General features: G+C 27.5%; 2 protein-coding genes across 4 annotated transcripts in view; one reads left to right on the top strand and one right to left on the bottom strand.

Moving 5' to 3' along the window:
• The window catches only part of LOC148232495 (metabotropic glutamate receptor 2-like), a 671,990-nt gene that overhangs the window by 21,044 nt on the left and 625,558 nt on the right, over positions 1–25,388 (top strand). The gene's annotated exons all lie outside the window — the stretch shown is intronic.
• The window catches only part of LOC148232501 (UNC93-like protein), a 51,833-nt gene that overhangs the window by 4,807 nt on the left and 21,638 nt on the right, over positions 1–25,388 (bottom strand). For all 3 annotated transcript variants that reach the window (XM_088191659.1, XM_088191660.1, XM_088191661.1), the window contains exons 6-9: positions 14,108–14,309; positions 13,407–13,566; positions 4,605–4,709; positions 4,121–4,283 (exon numbers count right to left, since the gene is read on the bottom strand). In XM_088191659.1, coding sequence (XP_088047785.1) covers positions 4,121–4,283; positions 4,605–4,709; positions 13,407–13,566; positions 14,108–14,309 — 630 coding nt within the window. The remainder of the gene's footprint in view (positions 1–4,120; positions 4,284–4,604; positions 4,710–13,406; positions 13,567–14,107; positions 14,310–25,388) is intronic.

Genomic DNA, 25,388 nt, shown 5'->3' with positions numbered 1-25,388 from the left:
TGACTATTTTAATTATTTCTGCTATGTTCAGCGACTAGAATAATTCACCATAATGTAGCAAAATTGCAGTCATTATATCTAATAAAAAAAACTCGAAGCACTGTTTTGTTACAAAAATACTTGAATGAGAAAAGGCAAAAATATATAAATAATATAAAAAAAAACTTTATTAATTATATATAATAAATTGCGATTTTTAAAATTACGGTAATTGTCGTAGTTTTTTTTTTTTTTTTATTTTTATTTTTTTTTAAAAGTTTGATAGGTATCTGATTAAAACTATTATAGTTATTGTGTTAAAATCCGTTACATCATTCCATATCATAAAAATATGGTGAACGCTGACAAATTAAAAATGATACTCTGCTGTGTAAATTTATTTAAATTAAATTAAGACCATCGTGATTAAACAATGCATCACAATTTTCAGAAAAAGTACATGTTATTATTTTAATACATAAAAAATAAATAATACATTGTAAGAAAAAAAACAATAAAAAATTAATAAAGTATTAAAAGTAAATGAAATGAATCGAACAAGCTCCTCACAAACTATTAGTCGTATGTAAAAAGTGTTCAGAAGCTTAATTTGCATTTAAAATTTATATTTTATTTTTTTATTTCTTAAAAACAAGTCTTATGGTAAATTGACCGGGCCCCCATACGAGCTTTTATGCGACTTGGCATAAAGTTAACGCTAGTATTTGGATCCTTTTAAAGATATAGATTTGAATTTTTGATACAAAATAAAGCTTTCGAATATCCTCATGATACCGTTTAAAAAAATTAAAAATTACATACATACGCTTATAAAACTTGCAATATAGTTAAGGACAGTGTAAGCTTATTTATACAGATTTTAAGTTGAATTTTAGTAACAGTGTAGAATTCTTAAGCCCCTGTATATGCTTGCTAGCAAAATCCAATATATCAATTTTTTTCATAATGGCGATAAGTCTAAAAACTCTCGTAACTCAAAAGGTTTCAATTTTAACGAAAAGATCGCTAAATATGAAACGCTTAAAATCCTAAACTTCATCTAAATAAAATATAAAAAAATAGTTTTTTGCTTCAAAACAAGCGATCTATCAGTTCGATCGGACCCCCATACGAGCCATTTTGAGACTTTCAGAAAAGTTTACGCTCTTAATTGCTTGGGTTTGAAGATTTAAAATTATTTTTTTAGTATCGTATAGAACTACTGAGCACCTTAAAAGTGTCATAACTTTGCAAAATCAAATTCAACTCAAAAATGTCGTATGCAAAAAGTGTTCAAAAGCTTAATTTGCATTTAAAAATATTTTTTTTTATTTCTTAAAAAACAAGTCTTAGCTTTCGAATACCGTTTAAAAAAATAAAAATTAAAAAAAAAGTTTTTTTTTCAAAACACGGTTAGTGTTATGAGTCGATCGACCCACCATACATACTTATAAGACTTGCAATATAGTTAAGGACAGTTAAAGCTTATTGTAAGTACAAGGCTGTACTAATAGTTTGCGTCGTTTAAAAGGTTAACCCTTTGGACGCGTTAATCAAAAATAAATATAAATTATTTTTTTTTTAAATTCAAATTTTACTTTGGTTTTGTGTTTAAATGTTCTGATTTTTTAATTTTTATTTATTTAAAATGATATTTTATGTCTATTCACAAAAAAATTTTTTTTCCTAAAAACATTTTTTTTTACTGATTTTTGTGTAAAGAGATAAAAAAAATCAATTCTGCGACTGTAGTCGATTATTGCGTCCAAAGGGTTAAGCGGATCAATGTGCAATGCGAGCGTATTAAGGAGGCGAATTAACGGGCATTAAAAGAGGATGCGATCGTGATTCTCGAAGACACGTAATAGACATATGTATATAAATATATATTTTTAATAATAAAAAGACATTATATCAGTTTGTGCCAGTATACGCATTTTGGACGCACATATAGCTACGTGTGCGTGTGTGAGTCTATATTCAGATATGTGTTATAATTCGAATATCTATTCTTTTTTGTGTCATAATATTTAAATTACGATAAAAAGATTTTGTTCACATATTTATTTCGCATGTATAGATCTTTATTATTAATTGTAATGTGCATAAACGATTCTTGGCTAGATCTCAAAGACGGTGAAATACCCTTGCAAAGACATTCAAGCTCTTTACATTAGTGTTTGTTAGCTTCACATTCACCATGTCTCAGCGATGTGTATTACCGGTTTTATAGCCAAAACATATTTTTATAAAGCAATATTTTTTGCTAACCTTGTGAAGATTATTAATATTTTTATTTTGGCGTTAACCGTATTTCTCTACTTATATTTGATTGTTTTTTGTTTGCCTTTTAAAGACCTTCATGATTAGATAGCATCTTGATAGAAAGAACCTTGCTTTTAATGGCTTTCACTATTTTTTAAATATATTTAATGCGTGCTGATAATTTAAGCGTATCATACATAAACGACACGCATAAGTTGGTACATAAATTAATAATCAGATTTATAATCTAATATTTTATTCAACAATTATAATTTTGTTACTAAATATAACTAATTGAAAATTATTTTCAGCAACGCTTCAAGAAAATAATTGAATTAAATTATTCTAAACTTGATTTATTTGACAAATATTATGATTTATCTCATAACTTAATCTGACAATAAAACACAGTGACAAATTAGTCTTCGTCAACTATTAAATACACCGATCAGAACTAACGAACTCAAACCGCGATTCACAACAAAGGAATATTAAACGGGTTTATTGTGAAGTTAAAGTCTTTAGGGGTTTACTTTTATACGCAAATTAAATTGCATTAACGAAAAAGCAAATTAACTAGAGAAACTGCAAAGCGATTTTATATAAAATTAGTTGGATGGTTAGAAGCGACTTGATGATTGATAATTTAAAACTATTTATTTATTTTTAATTAGCAATACATGTGTTGGTATTAAAGTTTCTAACTATACAATTAAATATTTTGGTTTATGACCTATGACAGAAAAACTGGATGTGCCTATAATCTGACAAATAAATATTTTTATATGAACTTTGTAAGCAATACCCAAAAAAAATATATAGAAAGAGGCCAACCGATCGGAGGCTCAAACGAGTATGTTAAAAGACAAGAGTGTTAGGTCAAATTTATGGGCTCGGGTTGCCGAAAGGGTCCTTTGCTAACCATTACCAGATATACGACGTGACCTCATGGGTTGGTTTGAATAAGTAAATAGCGAAAGGAGATATAGGGGAAGGCTCGTAGTCAGGTGAAATAAAACGGATAGACGCCATTATCTGATGAGTCGCCCTTTGTCAGTTGGGAAACCTCTTGTTTCGCTTTGAAACCTCTATACGCCGGTGGAAAATGCAAAAAGTTAATTTTGAAATATTTTACGCCTGTTGGTTTTCATAAGGCACCTATTGTAATTGCTCGTTAGCGATTCGGTAAAATCATTTATGTTTTAATGGTTTGCCGCATTTTGTTGTTTGTTATTCGTCCGCGAAATGAATGGGGTGCTTTAAAAATTTACAATATTTTAATAAAATTCAGATTTGTGGCTAACGAAAGGTTTTTCAGGCTGTTTGTTTGCTGAAAAAATATAAAATTCTAGCAATATTTGCAATAAGAGTATTTGAATCGTATTTTTATTTTTTAACTGTCATGATTTTAAAGAAATAAATCATGTCGGATGTAAAAAGGATGGAAAGCCTTCGATCGTGTTCCATTGATGGACTGCGTATAATAAATCACATGCCTCTTAGCTTTAATATTAATTATACTTAATTTGTGTTTTTTTTTAATTACAATTATACAGTAGAAAGTGACAATCTAACAAAGGTGCCTTGTCTAACAAAAACCTAGAACAATTGCGCGTAGGGCAATGAAATATTGCAAACAAAAATTTTCTATGTCTCCCGCTTTTAACCGATAAAAGTCACAAAACAAATATCTTAAAGTTCAAATTTATATAACGTTCGCACGATATTTTTATAAGTATAATTTACATTATTTTTAGCTTAAGAAAACAAACATACAGCATATTACGCGACAACGCGTGAATGGTCAACAATGAAAAAATAAAATAGGGCAAGCGGCGCTTGGCACTGCCATTAAATTTAATGCATAATAGCTCACCGTTTATTTGCACAAGCCAAACTCCATCGCATACTCCCCAAAGTCCAGATATGACGAAAAACACTGGTTTTTGATCACTGGTTGGCTTCCATATCAGAAGTGCTATTAAAATACCCATCTGAAGGAACATAGCCGCAAACACAACGGGTGGTCTACCTGTGAGCTAAATATAAATATTATTAGGAAAAGGTGTACATAGTATTAAAAAAATGATTTGACGTGAATCGACATGAATGAAATGAAACATGTCATTTTTAATATCATGATATTTCGTTAGATACCAAATATTCTCGCATGACCTTTTCAAGGTCATTGATATATTTTTAAATCTTAAGTTAAATAAACTTTCTTTATATTGTTTAAATTTATGTATAGTAATTAATATAAACGATTTAAATACGATATTTATGGCGAGTTTAATATCTAACTACATATAAAATATTTTTTTGATATTATGATATCGAAATTGTATTAAGTTCGTTACCTTGACTATTGAGCCTGTTCCAATTGCTGATATTGAATTACATAATCCGTAGCAAATCATAACATAGCCAATGTTTTGTGTTCCCCAAGCACAAGCAACGTATCCCTAAAATAATATTTGTTATTTAATTACCATGTATTATTTTTTGTTACGATATATTCTAAATAATCAACTGTTTGCTTCAATTACACTAAGAAAAAAAATGTAATTACTAGACGTTTAAAGAGTTAACAATAAAATATACAATACAATACAACATACAATTTGCAAAAAAAAAATGCGTATAAATGGAGGAAATATTAAAATATATTTAAAAAAATGTTATATGCCTTAAATTTATTTATTTTAACGATAATATGGAATATTATAAAATATACAAACAGCAGTAAAATAATTTAATTACCAAGTAAAAAGTCTGTTTTTGTTTGTGTGAAAGCGAAATTAATATTGTTATTCACATTTTTTTGCTATACTTTTTAACATATGTTTATTTAATTAAAGAACTAATTTTTTTATTATGATTTAAAATACTACATATGTACATGTCATATTCATAATTGAAATAGATTTTAAAAGCCTTTGACAGCACTATTTTAATAGATAAAATTAAAAAAGAAAATAATAAATTTTACTGACAGAACAAATAAATTCAAAGTATATATTTTAATTTAATTTGTAAAGGTAATATGCTATAATAATTTTACCGCAACTAACTTTTATTTATATATATGTCAGCTTTAAAGCCCTAATTATTTTTTTGTTAAGGTATGTTTTATTAAAAGTATATATTTCCAATAAAATTAATTAGGTCGCAAATTCAATGAAAGGTTGGACTTTTGTATTTATTAGATATGTTTTTATTAATACCAAAGCTTTTCATTTATATAAATCTTACTTTTTCTTAAACATAAAGAGTATATTTTTTATATTATATATTTTTATTTAATAATTACAATGATTAATTAGATTTTGGTTGACGAGGCAATAAAGTCTTGGTCTTCGATAATTATTTACGCTTTTTTAATGTTAGATCCGATTTGCCTCAAAGTCCCAATATACCGTAACGAAATTAATTTCATCAAGTCCAATCAAAAGCGACATTCTTCCCGAAAAAAACTGCCATTTAAATAAATTTTAATTAAAAGGCGAAAATTTCCGCATCGCAAACATTTACAAAGAAAATCCATCAAATGCGAGGCTATCTCCTTGAGAAAATTGAAATTTTAGAATCTCTTACGTTTCAACAGTAAAAAACAATAATTGAAGGGTGAAAATTATATAGGTGTAAGCGCCATAATATTTTTTTCAATATAAAATTGGAAAATTAAAAACTATTTCCTGAAATACAATATATAAAAAAATAACATTTTATGTAAATAAAAATTAATCAACGCAACATAAAAAAGCAATAAAGCATATTGTCAGATGAAACTATATTTATAAAAATAAATATTCCTTATTTTTATTATTTAATGTAAAAATATGTGTACCTCAAGTTTTCCTATTACTTATCAAATATATCACTAATATATTTAATAATAAATAAAATGAACCTTAAAATTAATTTAGTATGTCGTTAGAAATATAAATTATTCAATCGATGCTAAATTTATGATCTACTTGAAAAATTTAAATAAATAAATATTTTTCATTTCTACATTAAAAAAACAATAATTAAGGACTAAAAATTATAGGGGTGTAAGCGCCATAATATTTATTTATTATAAAATTAAAATAATTATTTACTATTTTTTAATACATTTAACATAGTAAATAAAAAAAACTTTATTACATTTACCTTTATTCATACAAATATATGCTTCTTATTTTGATTATTTAATGTCATACTATGTTTACTTAAAGTATTGTATTTAAATCCAATGCTATTCCTATTATTTATAAAATATATCACCACTATATTCAACAATAAAATTTATGTTCTTTCACGCTCTGTCTCAGATAGATAAATGTTATGGAATAGCGAAGGGAATTAGGATGCTCCGTGAATAATACGATTGTATGATCCTGTAGTAAAAATAAAAGTAATCAAAAAAATTATTAAACTTGTTAGTAATAACTAACAATTTTAATAGTTTTTTGCCATGTATTTTACAAATTTTATATAATTTTTTTTCAAGTTAAATTTGAAGAATTATGACGATATGTGTATAAATACACTAAAAATATTTTGAGTAAAAAAATACGATTTACTAGTAACATTCTTTTACTAACGAATATAATGTTTTTTAACATAAAAATGTGAAAATATTTATATAAAAAAAATATTTATTTTTATTAGCAAAAAAATGATATGACACGTCTAATGATAATTTCACTACTCATAAATATTATTAAAAAAGAACAATATACGCAATGTTAATTGCATTGAATAGTATTTTCGCCATATAGATTGAATCACTATTTTTACTTATATGTTGTTTTTGGATCTTATAATTGATTACAATCAACGTAATATTGAACTAGGTATAATTTTTATTTAATGCTAATGTTACAACTTTAATCATTGTAAAATATTACAAATAAATTATGGCAGTAAATTTGCGTTGAATAAAGATCTTATAAATGGAATGTTTGTAGATGCAATTTAAATTGGCGCTTAGATCCTAAAGGAATTTCCAACGCTTCAATTCCATAAACTTGAGGGTTACTTTGATAATTTCGCTCGTTTAAGCTCCGCTCGACCGACAAACAACTTATTCGAGAGGTAATTATGCCGTTTTATACGGCGATAAACTTTATACGACACCATGAAACTGTTGAGATATGTTTATGAAATCTCTGGAGCTGAATGCACCTTTGAGACACCTAATAATCCCTAAAAACTATAATTAAAAGAGCTTTTACAGTTTAGAATACATAATATGACAGTATATAAACTTTATGGTATAATAATGACTTTATGTGCGTATTACTTTAAAGTGTTCTTAATAATTAATTTACATTATATACTACAAGATTTTTTTAATCAATTACTAGTATACTTAATTTTTAAAATATGTATTTTTTTAATAAGTTAATATTTTATTTATAACATCAGTTTATCACGTATTACTGTACTTTTAAAAGTGAAAAAGCTAAAGTATGTTGTTGTTTTTATTTATAGAAATACAGCATAGTACGTATTCTATTTTTTATATTCATTAATATTTTATAAATATGTAAATAAAAGTTGAATTTACTTCCATTTCAATCTCTGTAAATACATTATATGATTTACGCCTCGTGCACTTTTGTGATCTAAGTGATTCACTTAACAAAATGTCAAATATCGATAGTAAAATTGCTCTTTAAAAGCATTCTTTAAATTCGCTTCTTTCTCTCGGAAAATCGCATTAAATTGCGGCGTAGTTGTGTCTCGCGTCGTAAATATAAAACTTATATATACAGGATGGCGTAAAATATTTTTTTTATGTGTGGCATAATCTGTAACATAGTTAAAAGATTTCTTTGAGTTAAGTTATGGCTCAGTTTAATTCTACAATAGAATTTAAAATAAAAATTACGATACTAAAAAATGGAAATTAAAGAATTACTTACATTTGTATAAAAATAATTGAATGGGTGTTACACTATTGTAACGCTTTTAAAGCAGTTGTTATTTTGTAATAATATAATAATTATACAGATTTATGTATAAAAAATATATAAAAATTATAAAGTTATGCCTGCACTACACTCTCTGGAAGTTGGCCAAGGTTGGCCAAGGACGGAAAACATATTGGGTTACTTCGGTTGAGTTCGGTTCTGCCCGCTCTAAAATTTTTCGGAAGTTGTCCGAGGTTACCGAGAACGAAAGGTAAAGTGGGGGTAATTTAGTTGAGTTTACCAGCTTCGAGCGCTTCCGAACATTGTCGGTAAAAGGACCGGAGTCAAAGGGACCGAAGTCGGAACTACTCTTTCGAGCGCGAGCGATGAGATACTTCCTCTTTCGCTCTCTCGCGTGTTAAGTGATGAGAGTGAAAGAGATAATAATATAGTGTTTCGCAAACTGAGTTAGAATGAGTAACTCGGTTCAATTTCAGTATGCGCGTAGCGTCCTATGGTTAGCACGCATGTTGATCGCTGCATCGTGGTCACGTGGTCAAGTTATACTACCACTTACTTATCGGGGACTTTAACACTCTTACTGACATCTTAGAATATCTTAGGGCAGCAAAAGGGATTAATTATATTTTTGATAGTATATTCTTCTAACTGATATCGATATTATATTTTTTTCATATAAAATTAAATAATTAAAAAATAATTAGTGGTACTTGATTTTGTTAAAAAAAATAGTTTCAAATATCCTTATGTATTTTCCTAGATCGGATTATATAAATGTCACACCATAACATATTCTTATTTAGAATCGATGGTGATAAATTCTAGAATAGTCACAGATGTGGTGTATGTATTCTGAAGTATCATTTTTATGCCTTATGGCATTTTGCAAAAGCCGACAAAGATTTTGCGTGAATTGAATATTTACGACCGAAAAGTTTTCATTGATATTGTATTGGTGAGTGCCCACACAAACTTTTATAATTATCAGTAGCGTAATTTTAATAATATGAAAATTTAAATTATTTGGCACATTTTTCAATCGCGCGCAAATATGCGGGCTGTACGTGACAGAAGCCGCCGTCCGGACGGAATATGAAATTTGCGACAGTGTGGTCGCTTACTCGAAGTCGTAGGTCCCGGCCGACTTCAGTTGTAACTTCGGTTCGGACAAGTTTCAGAGAGTGTAGTGCAGGCATTAGATTAGCAAGCGTATTATATGGTGAATAATTAAACTTTTAGTATTCATTAGATCTGATATTGGAACTTTAAAATCAAGTGACTATTATTATTATAATCGTGACATAGCCATCAATCCAAAATGAAAGCAAAATTATAAATGAACGTAATATGTAATATTAATTGAAATTTTATTTAAAAATATATGCATTAAAAAAGCCACCCTGTATGTGGAGAGAAAAGTTTATATAGAAAGCTAAACTCTTCGGCGCCTTTGTTTCCTAGAATTTTTCACAACGGACCGTTTTCTGCGTTTGACTGTAACGCTCACTTTTATTTCTATAAAAAACTTTCTCTAAAAACTTTTTTTCAATATACCTACCCCATATGAGACGAGGGTGTAATTTGAAAATATATGTAAGAACTTGTTCAATCCAATCGCATTCCTGCGCGAAATTCTGTACCGGTCATTGAATTACTTTTTAGCATTTCAATATTTTTTTACAGAGAAATACCGTGTTTTTTATTTAATATAAGCTATAATATTTAAAATAATGTTTTTTTAATATTATAAATGTGAATAAATTACTGCTATATCTGCAGCATTTTAATTTGAGGGTAATTATATTATTCTCAAAGAAGACATATTTGTAAAATGTTTATAATATTTATCTAACATAATTCATTTTACTAAAACTTATTCTTACTTAAAATTATTATTTCCTTACTATAAATGGTATGATTTTAAGTGCATTAAAATATAAATTAATTTTATTTATTGAATAAAAAGTATCAGATTTTTTTGACTGCTTACAAGAAAAAACCAACGATACGCGTGACGTAAACTATTGGCTTATAAAATAATATATATCTGAAATGAAAGTAGCGATATCTGGTAACAAAAGTGAATGTTGAGTTAAATTCAAGTAGTGAACCTTGATTGTGTACCTTTCCAATTTCATTACATTAGGTATTGCGTATATATGATATACTATATATCTACGTCCATAGAAGAGATTGTTTTGACCGTGTTATTTGACTGATAAGGTTTCTATTACTAAAAAGAAAATAGAATTTGTGTTTGCGACATTCTTTATATACAAACGACCATCAACTCTCGCTATGGAGTACGAAAGAAATATAGTGGCTGGAATAGTGTAATCCGCAGGGTACTAGGCTCGTAACCTAAAGGTACCGGGTTTATATAATAACGAATTTTTATCATAGAGATGACGCTATTATTAAAATTCCACCCTGAGCTGCCGGGGACATTTGTTGATTGAGGTTATATTATATAAAGGTCGCAAAAGCGCGGGTACGAGGATAATAAAAATGAAATAGAAAATGTAATCAATTTACAGAATCCATAGCTTTTTATAGCAAGATCATTAATCACAAGCTCACGTTAGTTCAAGATGAAGGTAAAGGTAAAGAGTATAAACAGTTTGGCGAAAGCAACAAATCTGGCGAAAATTTGTAATAAAATAAACGTATCGCGAAAAAGTAAAATGTGCATTAAGAATATTTTTTTATTGTTACTTTTATTATTTACAAATAGAAACCAATAACAGGTATATTTAGTCAAGCTAGATTGTACATAGTGACATCTATTGATTGTTAGCTATAATAATAGTATATAATTAATTAAATAATGATTGAAAATGCTAGATAAAGATGCATTGTGTTTCTTAAAGAGAAGAAAATAAAAATAATGTCTCAACAACATCATACAATTTTTATCGAAATGATCCATAAGTCTATTATATTTATTAGACAATTTTTATAATTGTTTTTGCCATAAAAATTTGTAAGTATGATTTAATAAAGATCAATTCGATTAAAGCTAAATTAAATGTCGCGTATATTAATATTGTGTTAAAAAATATATAAAAAATATTTTTAATTGAATTAAAATGCTTTATAATGATAAACTATTTTATGTATAGCTATGTTTTTATGCTATGCAATAAAGTATTTTTTTATTATGAATAGTATCTATGTTGTTATTGTATCGTCAAATTTGTGGTTAGTAGCTTGCTTTTTTATGCATTGGTTTTATACTTTTTTTGTTTCAAAATGTGACACATTGATATTTGTTTAAATTCACCGGAAAATAAAACTTTATCTTGATTGCAATATTTTTTGCCTTCAATTCAATAACTTGATTAATGAATCATTATTTTTTCAATGGCTTGTTTTTTAATTTCGATTTTATTATATATTCATACGTCATATTCATTAGCATTGCCATATGGTAACAATAAAGACCTATTATTTATTATTTTTTAAATTCACTAATTATATGCCAAAATAATTGTTCACTGTATTAAAATATCAATGCTGCAGTATCACATTCAAAAGACAACTTTTAGGAATGATATGAGTAAATATAGTTTAATTTAAATGTATTAAACCTAATATTTATTATAGCAAAAAGTGTTATAGTCCAAAATTTACATAATTAAACATATTATTATTTTAATACAAATCAAAAAAATATGTCTGGAATTGATTTGTTTTTATTTGCATTAAATCGAGGTGATTTTTTTACTTCTACAATTTTCAAGAAAGATAATATTTATACTGTAGATATACTAGTAAAAAATCATATAAAACACTAAACGAAAGCTTATGATTATTCATAAATAATTTTGTATTGAAATCTGTATACGTGATGAATTATTTTGATTAAGTTAGTAATCCTTACTCAGATAAAGTTGAACAGTTCAATACAGTCTTTTAATTGTTATCTTGGTCTATTTATTATCTTGGTGTGAGCTTAGTTAGACTATCGTTTATTTCAAATCAGAAGCAAAGTAGTAGTTTTGGATAGAGTAACAGAAGTAAGTTCCGGACTTAAGAGATTTGGCCAATTATGATGAATTGGGTGAAACAATACTCTTTGTTATTAAAATCGACATTCGGAAGTCATTCATTATTGTAAAAACAGGCGATTATTATTTGAAAAAAACATCTTATTAAGTTTAGAGACACGCTAACCCTGCAACAAATAGCCCTTTTTGTAATTATTAGACAGCCTCACAAACAATGTTTTTTTATAACAAGATTTCACTAAAGTGGATAAATTTTAGAGGTATTATTAGACACGAATTGGCTCCAAATTGTCTCGTCTCATATTTATTCAAGCTTCCTTAAATAACTAGTATAAAATAACACTGGGTTCATATGAATAGCAATCGTTTAAAACACCAATAGCAATCAATAACGGCCGTAGGAAAACTTCCAGACCCGAATCAAGGGCAATCATCGACGACCACAGAGTAGACTCTCAGACATCTACATTTTTCTGTACGCATTTTTTATGAATTGCATACTTTTTACTATAAACAATAAGTCTAACTAGCTACAAAAGTTACATTTTCGGCAGCAATCCCGAAAGTACAAAACTTAATCAAAGAATTCTCCAGTTCTTTTGCAAAATAATAATATTAAAATCACAACGAAGAGGGACGAATCATTTCAAAAGTGAGGATTTATTATGTTATACATCGATATTTCTAAGTAATTCCAGAAGGTTCAGGAAGCAAAAGGCTTACGTTGAATTGAGTACGGATTACTACTCAAAATAAAGTATTATTAACATTTATTTTTTTAGTAATATTGTACTTGCAGAGAATAATTTGTCATTTTTCAAAAAACAAACGCTTCCATTTTAGATTATTTGCAAAGGACTATAAAAAAAATGTAACTCTTTATATAATAATATACTAGTGTGCGTCAAAGTATATTTATGTCAAGTAAGCTTAACTTATAATTTGCTATTTACTTAATTAATTTAAAAAGGCAATATTACGATCCTCGAATAATACTAACTCTCTCAGCAAAAGTTATGAGCATTGGTTCTGCTTTCATACATTTGATATTTTAAATAACTAACTCTAGTTACGATGTTGTAAATTTGAACAACCAATTATCAGATAGGTAACGAGACCGCTAATTAAATCGCGCTGGTACAAGCCGAGACTATTGTAAATTAACAAGGCGAGTTTCCGATGTTTCATCAAAAGCCGCAACATCCAAACATTATATGAACCTCACCGCAGTATAATCAGCGCCCACAAAAGCTTGTCCGAGACCCAGCCAAATGGTTATGGGTAAAATGAGCAGTTGCTTGCGTTCTTTCAGCAGTGACATGGTGATGGCCAGGAGTTGCACGCCGCTGAGTCCTGTGCCAGATCCCTGACGCTTCTTTTCGTACCTGGAATTAGTCAAAACTCAGTTTTAAAGTCCGTGCCCAATGATGCGGTATGCGCTATGGCACAATCAAAACATTGCAACACGATCTAATTAAAAAAATAATTGCATATTGAATTTTTTTATTTGGTTTATTTTTTTATATTATAAAGAAGTATTCCATAAACTTGAAAATTATATTTAAAAAAATGTGATTTATTAATATATTTTAAGCTCTGAAGACTATGCTAAACGAATATGGAAGTTGCTCAAAATAAGAGAGCAAGAAAAATATTTTTTTCATAATATAAGTAATTAATAATCCTACATTAACGAATGCAACATTAGACACTTAAATAACTTTATAATTAATTATTTTTAAACATACATTTGTTGAGTTCGCCATTAGTATTTTCAACGCATCATTTAATAAATGACAATATGTTTTATTTTTAAAAATGAGATTTAGTAAAAATTACATTATTAAATATATTCTATCGAAAACTTTTCCCATCGGTATACATTGGGATATAATATGTATGAGGGTGATAAAATACAAGTTTAACCTGGTTAAAGAGTCCACCCCGAATGCCACGATCAAAACTGCCAAGCACATGCATCCCAGATAGATTCCAGCTATCATTCGAACTTTTTCGATATCCTGCTTCGGAAGCGTATCGTTGTTGTTGCCAGGTAAGAAATTCGGTCCACATACATCCAAATTTTTCATTGACATATATAATTCATCCGTCGATCCAGATGACAGAACTGAAAACAAATTTTAAAGTTATTATAATACACTAGTCTTTATCTTGTCAAATAAATAAATAAGGTTTTCAAAAAATATTATGAATATAAGCTTTAGAAGATTTTTCATTTTTATATTTTAATAAATAAATACGGGTTTAAAGACAAATTTTCGTGCATATATTGTAAGACTAGCATTTTATTTAAATTAAATATGTATGAAGTCTAGAATTGCGGTTTGGATAATTTTAGAGTTGAGCCGGATCCGGCACGCGAGCCGTATATTTATTGCTTACTCGCTGCTTTAACGCATCGTGCTTCCACAAAATAAATTAACAATAATGAGAGTCGCCACACACGTGCGACATCAGCACTGCTACTCAAAAGTAAATTATTCACATTAGTAGCTTTTTCACAATAGGTCGCAACTTATACGGCCCTAACGTCCTGCGACCTTTTCCCGGATTCTAGTGTCTTTTATACGCCAGGGCATATAAACCGGTATTAAATACGCCCCTGGCGAGAGAGAAAGAGAACCAGAGAATGCTCCGCCAGTCACGGATATTTTATATGAGCTAATTTCTCTTCCGGATTTAAGCATAAACGTGCAAGTAGCAGCCGCCTCATTAATTTAGCGCGGCCATTCGTCAAAAGCCAGTCAAAGGGGAAATAGAAATTGCCTAGTTTAGTACGAGAACGCATTAAAGTGCGAGATAGGACTCCCTTAGACATGACATGAGTTTTCATATTATAGTTCTATAAGGGTTGCGAAATTACGGAAGCGTTTTATTTATGGCTCTGGACTGAGTCATGTGTGAACCATTTGATATGGACGCATTAAAACAATTCAACGTTGGGAAAGGTAGCGTGGCATAAATTTATGCATGGGATATTTAACGATTTGTTTGTAAGCCGCGAGAGTGGCGATCAGATTTGTGATAGCAAATTGTAAGGGTTGATTGATGATATTTGGAGAAAAGGGATAATACAATATGATTGTTTGTTGCGTGATACAATCTAAACGAGAAAATTCGATATTCATTATTGCTGAAACCATAAAAGAAATTATATTTACGGCTTATTTCATATAATAGAAGTACAAATATGATACGATAATATATATTACGTGAGATTCAATAATATATATTCATACTTATTTCTATCAACATTATTCTTTGTAAATTTAAAAAATAATATGATTATTTATAAGCGTATAATTTCCTAAAGAACGTTAGAATGTGCCTGCTACCCAAAAAATCAATCAAATATAAAAAGGTAAATTCATATTAATTTATTTATTTAACTGATACATTTTTTAATTTAAAAATTATCTTGTGAATTTCTTTAAAAGATACTGATTTAAAAATTCACTAAATTTTACATTTACTTTCAATTTTTTATTATTGTATTGTACTAAATTATTAAACTAAAAGTATTGAATTCATGTAGTATTTATTTTTTCTGCTATTATTTAAGGTTCTTTATACATATTTCTATCAATCTTCATATTTATTATATTCGTTTTTCTGAGTAGGATTAATTAATTTTTTTACTGTTTTCCACATCTTATTTGAAAATTTTTTTATTTCATCTATCGATTTTTCATACCATTTTTTAGCAATTCTTAATGCCTTGAATGCCATATTTTTAATATAAAATAGTTGCTATGTTTTCCATTTTTAATTTAAGACTTAATTTTCTACATGATTTGTTCATATTATTTGCAATATTTTGTATGCTTTATATCTATTCTTCAAAGCATTTTTAACAGCATCATTGAACCACTGTTTTGGGTTGTATCGATATACTGTTTTAAAATTAAATTTACTTTTTATTTTACTGTCTACAATATTCATATAAATATTGTTTTATATCATATGTTATCTATATTTCAGTCACATTTTTGTAATTCTAATCTTAATTTAAAAAAGATTTTTTTATTTATATCATTATTTTTTTCATCTTAATTACATTATTTTTTTTATATAAATATTTACAATAAAATAATAAGTTTTTCTTTAAGTTTACATTACACTCTTTTACTATTGCTAAAAAATTAATCTATTATTGTGCTCGAATTATTAGTTTTCCTTGTATTTTCGTTAACACATTGTCGTAAACCAATTTTCTATTTTTGTAGTATAAAAATCACATTTTTTCCAATTAAAATTCCAGTCTCCAATTTCAACAGTATCCAAAATGTTGTCAGAACTCCATTTTGTAATACTATTTGTGAATTTTTAAGAATGAGTTTGGATCACTGTTTATACATCTATATGCTAAACATAATAACATGGGAATTTTTTCATCGAAAATCTTGACTGTCTTATCTTTATAATTTTTAAATATTGTATTATAATTTATATATATTTTAATAAATAGTATAATTCCTTCTGTATGCCCTAAATTAAAATCACATTTAATCATATTTTAATCATTTCATATTCTTGAACATAATTTGTTAAATATAAAAATTAATATTAAAACGTAACATTTTGCATAATTTAAAAGTAGGTTTACAGTTTAACTAAATAATAATAATAAATAGCATCGGTTACAAATCCACTCAAAAATAAAACTGATAATAAAAAATATTTTAGTACACCTCACTGACGCTACAACACAATCGATCACCTATAATTGGTGCAATGTGAGCGATTATAAGTCATTTTCTGTATAAACTAAACATATTCTAAAAAATATATTTTTTTTAATTTAAAGATTGTTATACATATTTTAATAAGTGTTTTACAGTTTATATCGTTCGTTCTCAAGCGCGCCCAAAACCGGGGATTTCTCTTTCAAATTTGCTTACATGTGACAGTTATACTGTCATCTGGTAAGCGGTCGCAGCGCCATTGAAATATGCTATAAACAGTGAAATACGTTATAATCACGGTGTTTTTCTTAGTGTCAATTGAAGATGATTTAAAGTAATGTAGCATTTAGAATTATAAACAATATAATACAAAACTATAAATTATGAGTGTGCCAGTAAGTCTTTGGTTGTATGAATAATATATCACGGTTATTTTAGCAAAATTAACATTAACTTTCCAGGATCTAATATTAAAAAACAAACAGCAGTGATTGCGCAATTAAAGGTATACATACCAAAGTAAATTAAACATATCACAATGCTAGTAATAATGAAAAATCTCGTATTAGTGTAAACAGAAAGTTAAATTTTACCCACTATAAAGTATCGTTTACAGTTAATTTTCAGAAACAATGATAGGTCTAATAAGATTTACGTATGGCAAACAATTAATATATCAAATATTGCGACAATTATGTAAAAGATTAAGAGATGCCAATCCACGTATTTAATCCTCTAAAGTAACTTCCGTTAATTTTTTTCTTCGGTTGTCGTTTAAATTTAATTTATGGATTATATTATTGGTAGTTATGTATTCAAAGTTTACTCTCCATAAGGTCTTATTGTTTTTAATTATTTTTCGGAAGCAATGATGGAACACTTTGATGACCTATGTAGCTGCAACGTAGAATTTATATATATATATATATATATAAACGAAGAGTATATCTCCTCATGTTGAATTCACTGTAAGCAAGTATTATCTTTTTATAAGGAACATACTACATAAGTTTGATGTAACTGAATATCTTGAATTTGGCTATTCCGAAAGAGGAATGATGGTACTGAACAAAAATTGAATAAAAACCGTGACGTATACATATTTTGCCACATCGGAATTAAAAATAACCCACTATTCCAGGTATGAAATCACATATTTATAATCGTTGTAAAATGTCGTTTATTAGATAACATCCAAGAAACTACACATTTATAAACTATTCGTTGGCTGATATATATAGCGTTTCCACTGCAACAGCGTCGATTTAATCGACATTAACTTTCAATCCTCATACATACTAAGGATGTATTACATGTTTACGTTTAAAACATACCTGGTTTATTTGCAATTTTTAAATTTTAGCGTATATGTGCATTAAATAGGAAGCAATTATAGTGTTTATGTAATAAAAAAGGAAAAACTCACTTTTCGGCCTCGGAGCCCCGCGACAGGAATTCAAAATTTGAAGATTTTATTACGAAGATTGTTTTATGTTTGCTTATCAAATTTAATCTATATATTCTTTTTATCCTAAACACATTATGTATATATTTAATTTTCATAGTTATAACACATCTAGTAAATTTGCAATCCCATTATTAATAAAAAGAAAAACTCACTTTTCGGTCTCGGAGCCCGTCGCCGGGTATTCAAAATTTAAAGATTTCATTATGATTGTTTATCTAGTTTATTAAATGTATTCTCTTAATCCTCAACACATAATGTATATATTTAATTTTCATGGTTATAACACACCTAATTAATTTGCAATCCGACTATTTATATTCAATCAAATGACAAATGAATGAAAATTACTGTCGCGTAGCAAAATTTTATTATTAAATAATAATTATTTAAAACTGTTGTCACGGTACTGTCGGCCATCTTGTTTTATATTTAAATGCTTATTTTTCATTGGTCGAAACAACAGAACGCTTCTTTTATATATTAAACAATTTTAAAGCATCGAATTATGCTAAACATTAAAATTAATATTTAAGTTTATATTTGCTCTGCAATAATTTACACAACTTTTTTACTCGCCATGTTTTAGTAAATGCTTTTCTGATCTACATTTTATACATTTTTCTTATTTTTATATTCACTAGCTTTATGATTATATCCATAGCAGTTATAACAACGATATATAAATTTATCTTTGTATACTTTTCACCTTTCCCATTCAATATTTTATTTTCCTTCATCTATTATGTTTTTAAACGTTGTAATGTCTATCTCTGCAATAGCGTTTTATTTTTTAAACACATATTTTTAATTTATCATTTTTTTAATTCATATTTAATTCAATATAAAAATGTAGTTATTGAAATTATAAAATATGTATATTATCAATTAGTAAGTGTAGTACTATTTAGAGATTACCCACAAAGTGTTAAGACTAAATCGTATGTATGACGTTTAAGGCCAAGAAAGAAGGTAAACGGCAATTTTCCGCACAGAATGCTATTAAAGGACATTTTATGTATTTTATCACATGCAGCAGTAGCATTTTATCATTCACCTATATATTTTGATATATAATATGTATAAAATAAAAATATGATAATGGAATGAAGAGGACAAATATGTGCGCTTGGGGCACAGATAGCAAACAGGGGCTGGGCGTTACGGTAAATATTTGAATAAGAAGCACGAGACTTTGCATTATATACGATATTGAGGGTTTTATTCAATGATATCGACGTGGTAAAGAACGTGAAATATACCGTGACATTGCCGTATATCAAAGGAAGTGAGTCGGTAAGTACGGTATTACAATTGAGTTAGTACCATCGATGTTGGGATTCTTTCGGTGAAAATCTATGATTGACTATTATGTGATGAGATAGCAAGGATATAAAAATAAATTTCACTTGGGTATATTATAATATAATATAGTTATATAAATATATTTAATGTAATAACCATTTTTTTTAATTTTCGATACATAAATAAACTGATAAATAGCAGTTAAGACCAGTTCATAGCTCGTTTATTTTAAGATTGAAAGAAAAACAACACTTACTTTAGAAAAAAAGTGCAAGTAAAATATTATTGAATTCTCTTTTTTTAATAAAATAAAACCATAACACTTCACTATGTGCCTATATCGAAAATAAACGATCACAATTGATTTTCATATGTGCAAAAAGAGCAGTATTAGAGTGCTTTTACGCGCACATATGGACAAGATACCATTGTCGATATATACTAGATAGTATTCTACGAACGTACAGGGGCAGTCAAACGAATAGGACATTCGTAAAATTATTCTAAAACTCTATATAAGTTTAAAATTTAAAATAATAAATTGGTTATTATTAAGCTCTTGTTATTCGTGGATTTATATATGTTTTAATGCATTCAGGGTTAAAAATCACACTAAACGATCTCATCGCGAATATGCCGCCCCCAAGCATGTGCCGCCCGAGGCGGCCCGCCATAGCCATGCCACTGAATATTGCAAACTAGCAATATAAAAACCAATTTAACTACATGCGTTAAAGTTAAAGACACTGTGGAATTTAATCTTTATTTTATTGTGTTATTTATTTATGTATTAAATTGCAGTAAAAAATATTTTGATTGATTAAATAAAAATTGACTAGTGATATTTTGATATTAAAATAGTTTCTTTATGTCCAAAAATTTTTAATTTATAAAATTGCCTCTCAATTGGACAATCAGTAATTGATTTGCGGTTCGAGTAAAACAAAATTGCGTCACGTATGGCGTTGCGGATTCGACAAGCACACATTTCCATCATCAGCCTATTAAGGGATTCGTTCTTTACGACCTATTTAAAATCACATATTTTTCCCACTCGTGCATCAATTCTACAATACTCACAAATTTTCATCAAATTTAACAGACAAAAGTACATGCGAGTGTACTGAGAAAGAGATATATACTAACAGGATTTTTATAGTCTTTTTCGCCTGAAATTCTTTTCATCGGTGGGTAGTGTATTCATTCGGGCATCGCTAATGGCGTGTTCTGGTTTTATAGGTCATAAAATTAGCTGCGCTAAAGACATAATGGGCCATTCGCCGCTCGGCAGTGAATTTTAACCGTACGCATATCTCACGGTTATCCGTTATCAAGGTAAGACATTGTCCGAGCTTCGGTGAATAGGCGTGATGATGCATGCTGGAATGTCGCGTTTTTTTGCTAACCTTAAAGTTTGCCGAGCACTTGGTAATGGTCGCTCGAGACGGTATCTCGAAATTTATTGTCTTTTGCAAAAAAGGTCTGGAAAATGGTATTAATTTTAAGTGAGATATAAAAATATCGTACAACAATTTTACACTTTTTACTACGCAGATAAAATAGCTTAATTTATAAAATAAATATATATTTTAAGTCTATTATTATTTTTACCCAATACGCATTTTTTATTTTTGGTAAATTCGTTGTTTATTTAACACTAGCTTTAAGAAGAGATTAGAAAATCATTTGTATTTAAAATTTACAGAATAAGACATGTTTATTTAAACGGATTACAGAAAACTTATATTTTTTCATCTCTCGCATTTAAAAATAATCAGAGTAATCTAAATAAAGAAATATTCAGTGCCTAGTAGTTCAGCTAAGCATATCATTGTCAAAGGCATTACCAGAATATATTGTAACAACAAAATTATTGTAAAGTCATAGAGATATTGTACCACTAAAATATCGTCTCGAAGCGAGCAAGTAAAATTTCACTGTTGGCTTAACTTATTTATTTATTTATTAAAGACTATTGTGATATTTAACATATTTATTTAAATTGTTAATTATTTAACATATAATAATTTATATCGAATTGTAAATGTATAGATGTCATTAGTTGGTACTAATTTACCTTGTTGTGAAGCATTGGGCTTACGCCTGTTAGTTAACAACGAGATATTAAAAAAAGTATGCTTTTTAAGAGAGCTTGCGCCTATCAGTCCAGCGTCCCAGAAACGCCACGGAAACTAGATCTCATAGGATCAGAGAACCTGTACCACAACGCATCTGCTTCTCAGAGGAACTGCCTTATAAGAGGCAGAATTTTATTAAATCCTGAAATAATGACCTTTTTTATTAACTACATATTATATAAAATTAAATGATTATATTGCATATAATAATAACGTTGCTGTAAATAATAATCTAAAATCGACATCTTCATTATAAAAAATTAAAAATTGTTTACAAAATATTTATGTATATTATAAACGTTATTTAAATTATTTATTTTATCTTAAACATAATTAAATAAATAAATAATATTTTGAGGAAATTATATTGCAAATAATATTTATGTAAAAATAGTAATCAAAATCAAAAACTTTTTTATTAAAAAATTCTCGTTTTATTATTAATAAATAGTATTATTACTGAGATGTTTATTTAAACAATATTTTATAAAATAAAATGTACTTTAAAGTATTAAAATCTCGCCTTTGCCTATTATAAATTATCGAACTGATTTTATTTAAGCAGAACTCAATATTATTTTAATTTAAAATTATTAATCTAATATGTTAAAATTTTATACTAATAATTTTACCTATTTAAAAAAAACTTTTGAACTCGAGAGTCGAAAGTTACCAACTGTTCACTGTGTGAACCATTTTTGAAACTTATTCACCGACATGTGGTGTTTAAACACGAAATTTAACTGTGCGACCCCCAGCGACTTTTAACACATTAATCTTGTTAAAAATAGTATTTTGCTTTACTAAATTCAATTAAATATTACCTTACATGTGTATTTTTCTAATTTTAGTTTCAATATAAATATACAGCATAAAAATAAGCTTATGTTTAAAAGACACGTGATCCTTTATAATATAAAGGTCATGAACCATGTAATAATTGGTATGGTAAAAAAAAATAAAGCGAATATTTAACGAGTTTAAATCGGTCAAAAACAACAATATGCCATTTATTAACTTGCTTTCCGACGTTGAATATTTATTTAGAATCGTTTACAAACCGGCTTAACCGCAAAAGTTTTGTATAACTTTAAAGCGGTGAGACGATCCGTTACTAGGTAATTATTTAGTTATTATTTTATTTAAAATATTATTTTAAGAAGTTTCTTTATTAAATATTATACTATAGTTCAAGATGCAAATAAATATTGTTAATAATCATAAGGCTATTACCTTACTTAAGCATGTAAAAAGTAAATAAGTTATATTATCGAGTTAAATTATCCTTGATATTCAATTATATTTAAGTCAATAAATATAATTTTAACTACATAAAATAAATTTAAGTATTTATATGAAATAATATGAACGAGACCATCTGTTTCTAGTTTATAATACATAGATCAATCTATATATATATATATATATATATATATATATATATATATATATATATATATATATATGTAAGGGCCTTAGGCAAGTCATGTTTTTTTAATGAAAGAAAACGCATGATGCAGAACTCATGCCTGAATTCACAGTCACCAAACAATGTTCTTTCAAGACTCGCATAAAAGTCCACGTGCTTTAAGCTATTTTAAGATAATGTATACATATTACTAATATATTTACCGATGGTATTTTTTTAAAAATGATATTAAATATTTTTTTAACCGTCCTTACAACAACATAGTTTCATAAATTATAAATCGATCATCAATCAGTTAACTTTCGTAAAACTCATTTAGGCTGACATATTGATGACTAAGAATTCAGCAATTTAGAAGCTACAGACGAGCGAAATTAAATTAGTTGAAATTTAAATTCCAGTAGCAAACAATGGCTGAAATGCCTACAACAAGTTTTCACTCGACCTGGTGTTGCATAATTTTCGCTTTGTATCCAGCTCCGGTCAGCTGTTAACAATCCGGATCGCGTCCCTCGGATAGGTGAAATTATCGTCGCCCGAACGCCCTACAGATAAAACCGATATTTATTATCGGGTACCACTTGGTCAATCGTTTTGCATGTTGCAAATAAATCTAGGATCACCATTCACTGTCGATCGTTGTGAATAAATCTGAGGGAGCAATTACATTACCTGTGATCTGTTTTTGTTTAAAATATATATTATTAAATTTTATAATTGTGTAATTTAACAAATACAGTGCCACCTCGCTTCATAATTCGTTTCGTAAATGTGTCAGTATTTCGAAACACTCATATCAGAGCAAGATTTCCCAGAAAAGGTAATAGAAACTTGCGTTGATTCGCTTCAAAATCTAAACATATTTATGAATATAAAATAAAGCTATTTTTTTAATATTTAAATTTATCATAAAATTATAAGATCTCTCAATTATTTATATAAACAAAATTTTTTTTGTAGAACTATAACTTGGAACATATTCATTGACATTTACTTTTAAGATGTTTTAAAATGTTACATTGCATTGTCATTAAATATATTAATAGCTCTGATTTTTCACGAAATTTTGCATTGTATCCCAGATTTTACAAATATACCTAATCTCATTTTAAGTAAGAAGTTTCTAAGTCACTATCCTCCACTTTAGACGAGATCTTTTCCATATTATGGTTTATATGTATTTTTATCTTGACATTTTTTTTATTAGACGATAAACTGCTTAACATCAGTAAATAATTAGTTTATAAATATATTTTTAATGCATCGATAAACTATGCAACCTACGTAAAATAAACACAGAGGCCTAACATAATTATCATTCCTAATTATTATAGACATTTACAATTAAGCTTTTAGTCTATATTATCATTCATAATGAAGTTAACATTTACCTAGTATATAATCCAGTGTTTACATACAAAGTTATCCACATTCGTTTAACAGCTTTGTGCAACTGCGCCGGACAAATTTATAACTCGGAACAGCTAGTTAAAGTTATTCTCTGTAACATATAGCGACGAGTTTATTCTTAGTATAAAGTTGTTTCAATGAAATATGATTAATACCTAATATTTATTTAAAACAATTAAAAAAATAAATACACTCTTTCTGCGAGTGTAACAATCTGCGAGTGGTTTACATAAACACAGATTAGCTTTTAGTCAAAATGTCGTTGAGAGGTATGCGATATGCGACAAACGTTCTGAATTATGTATGAACTTAGGTTTGGTAAAGTACGCTAGGTGTTAATATATTTACAGACATCCACACACAGTAAATGAAAATAGGAGCTTGTTAATTTTATGTATCGTGTAAATATAATATATATGTTTCGTAAGTCTAAATATGAGCTTTGGATGTATATATTATGTTAATTTCAATTTCCTAATAATAAAACATATGTAAATAAAATATTTTGTAGCTAAGTAAGTAATACATAATCTTAAGTAATAAAATAAACAGCAACACTAATAAATACAGTAATTATATTGTTAATATTCAGATCCAATATTTGCATCATAAGGACAACTATTGAATTGAAATATAATATTGTCACATACAAAAAAAATAATGTGTGAAATAGTAATAATAAATTAAAAAATAAAGTCGATTTTTTTACATATAATTTAGAATTTAAATTTTTTTTTATTTTATTTATTTGAAT

Source organism: Plectrocnemia conspersa, unplaced genomic scaffold (genome assembly GCF_051122295.1).
Source record: "Plectrocnemia conspersa isolate PC_06_02 unplaced genomic scaffold, ASM5112229v1 ptg000009l, whole genome shotgun sequence".
NCBI classification, from domain to species: Eukaryota; Metazoa; Arthropoda; class Insecta; order Trichoptera; family Polycentropodidae; genus Plectrocnemia; species Plectrocnemia conspersa.
Note: the sequence above shows the minus strand (reverse complement) of the source record. Positions and strands in the feature narration are given on the sequence as shown.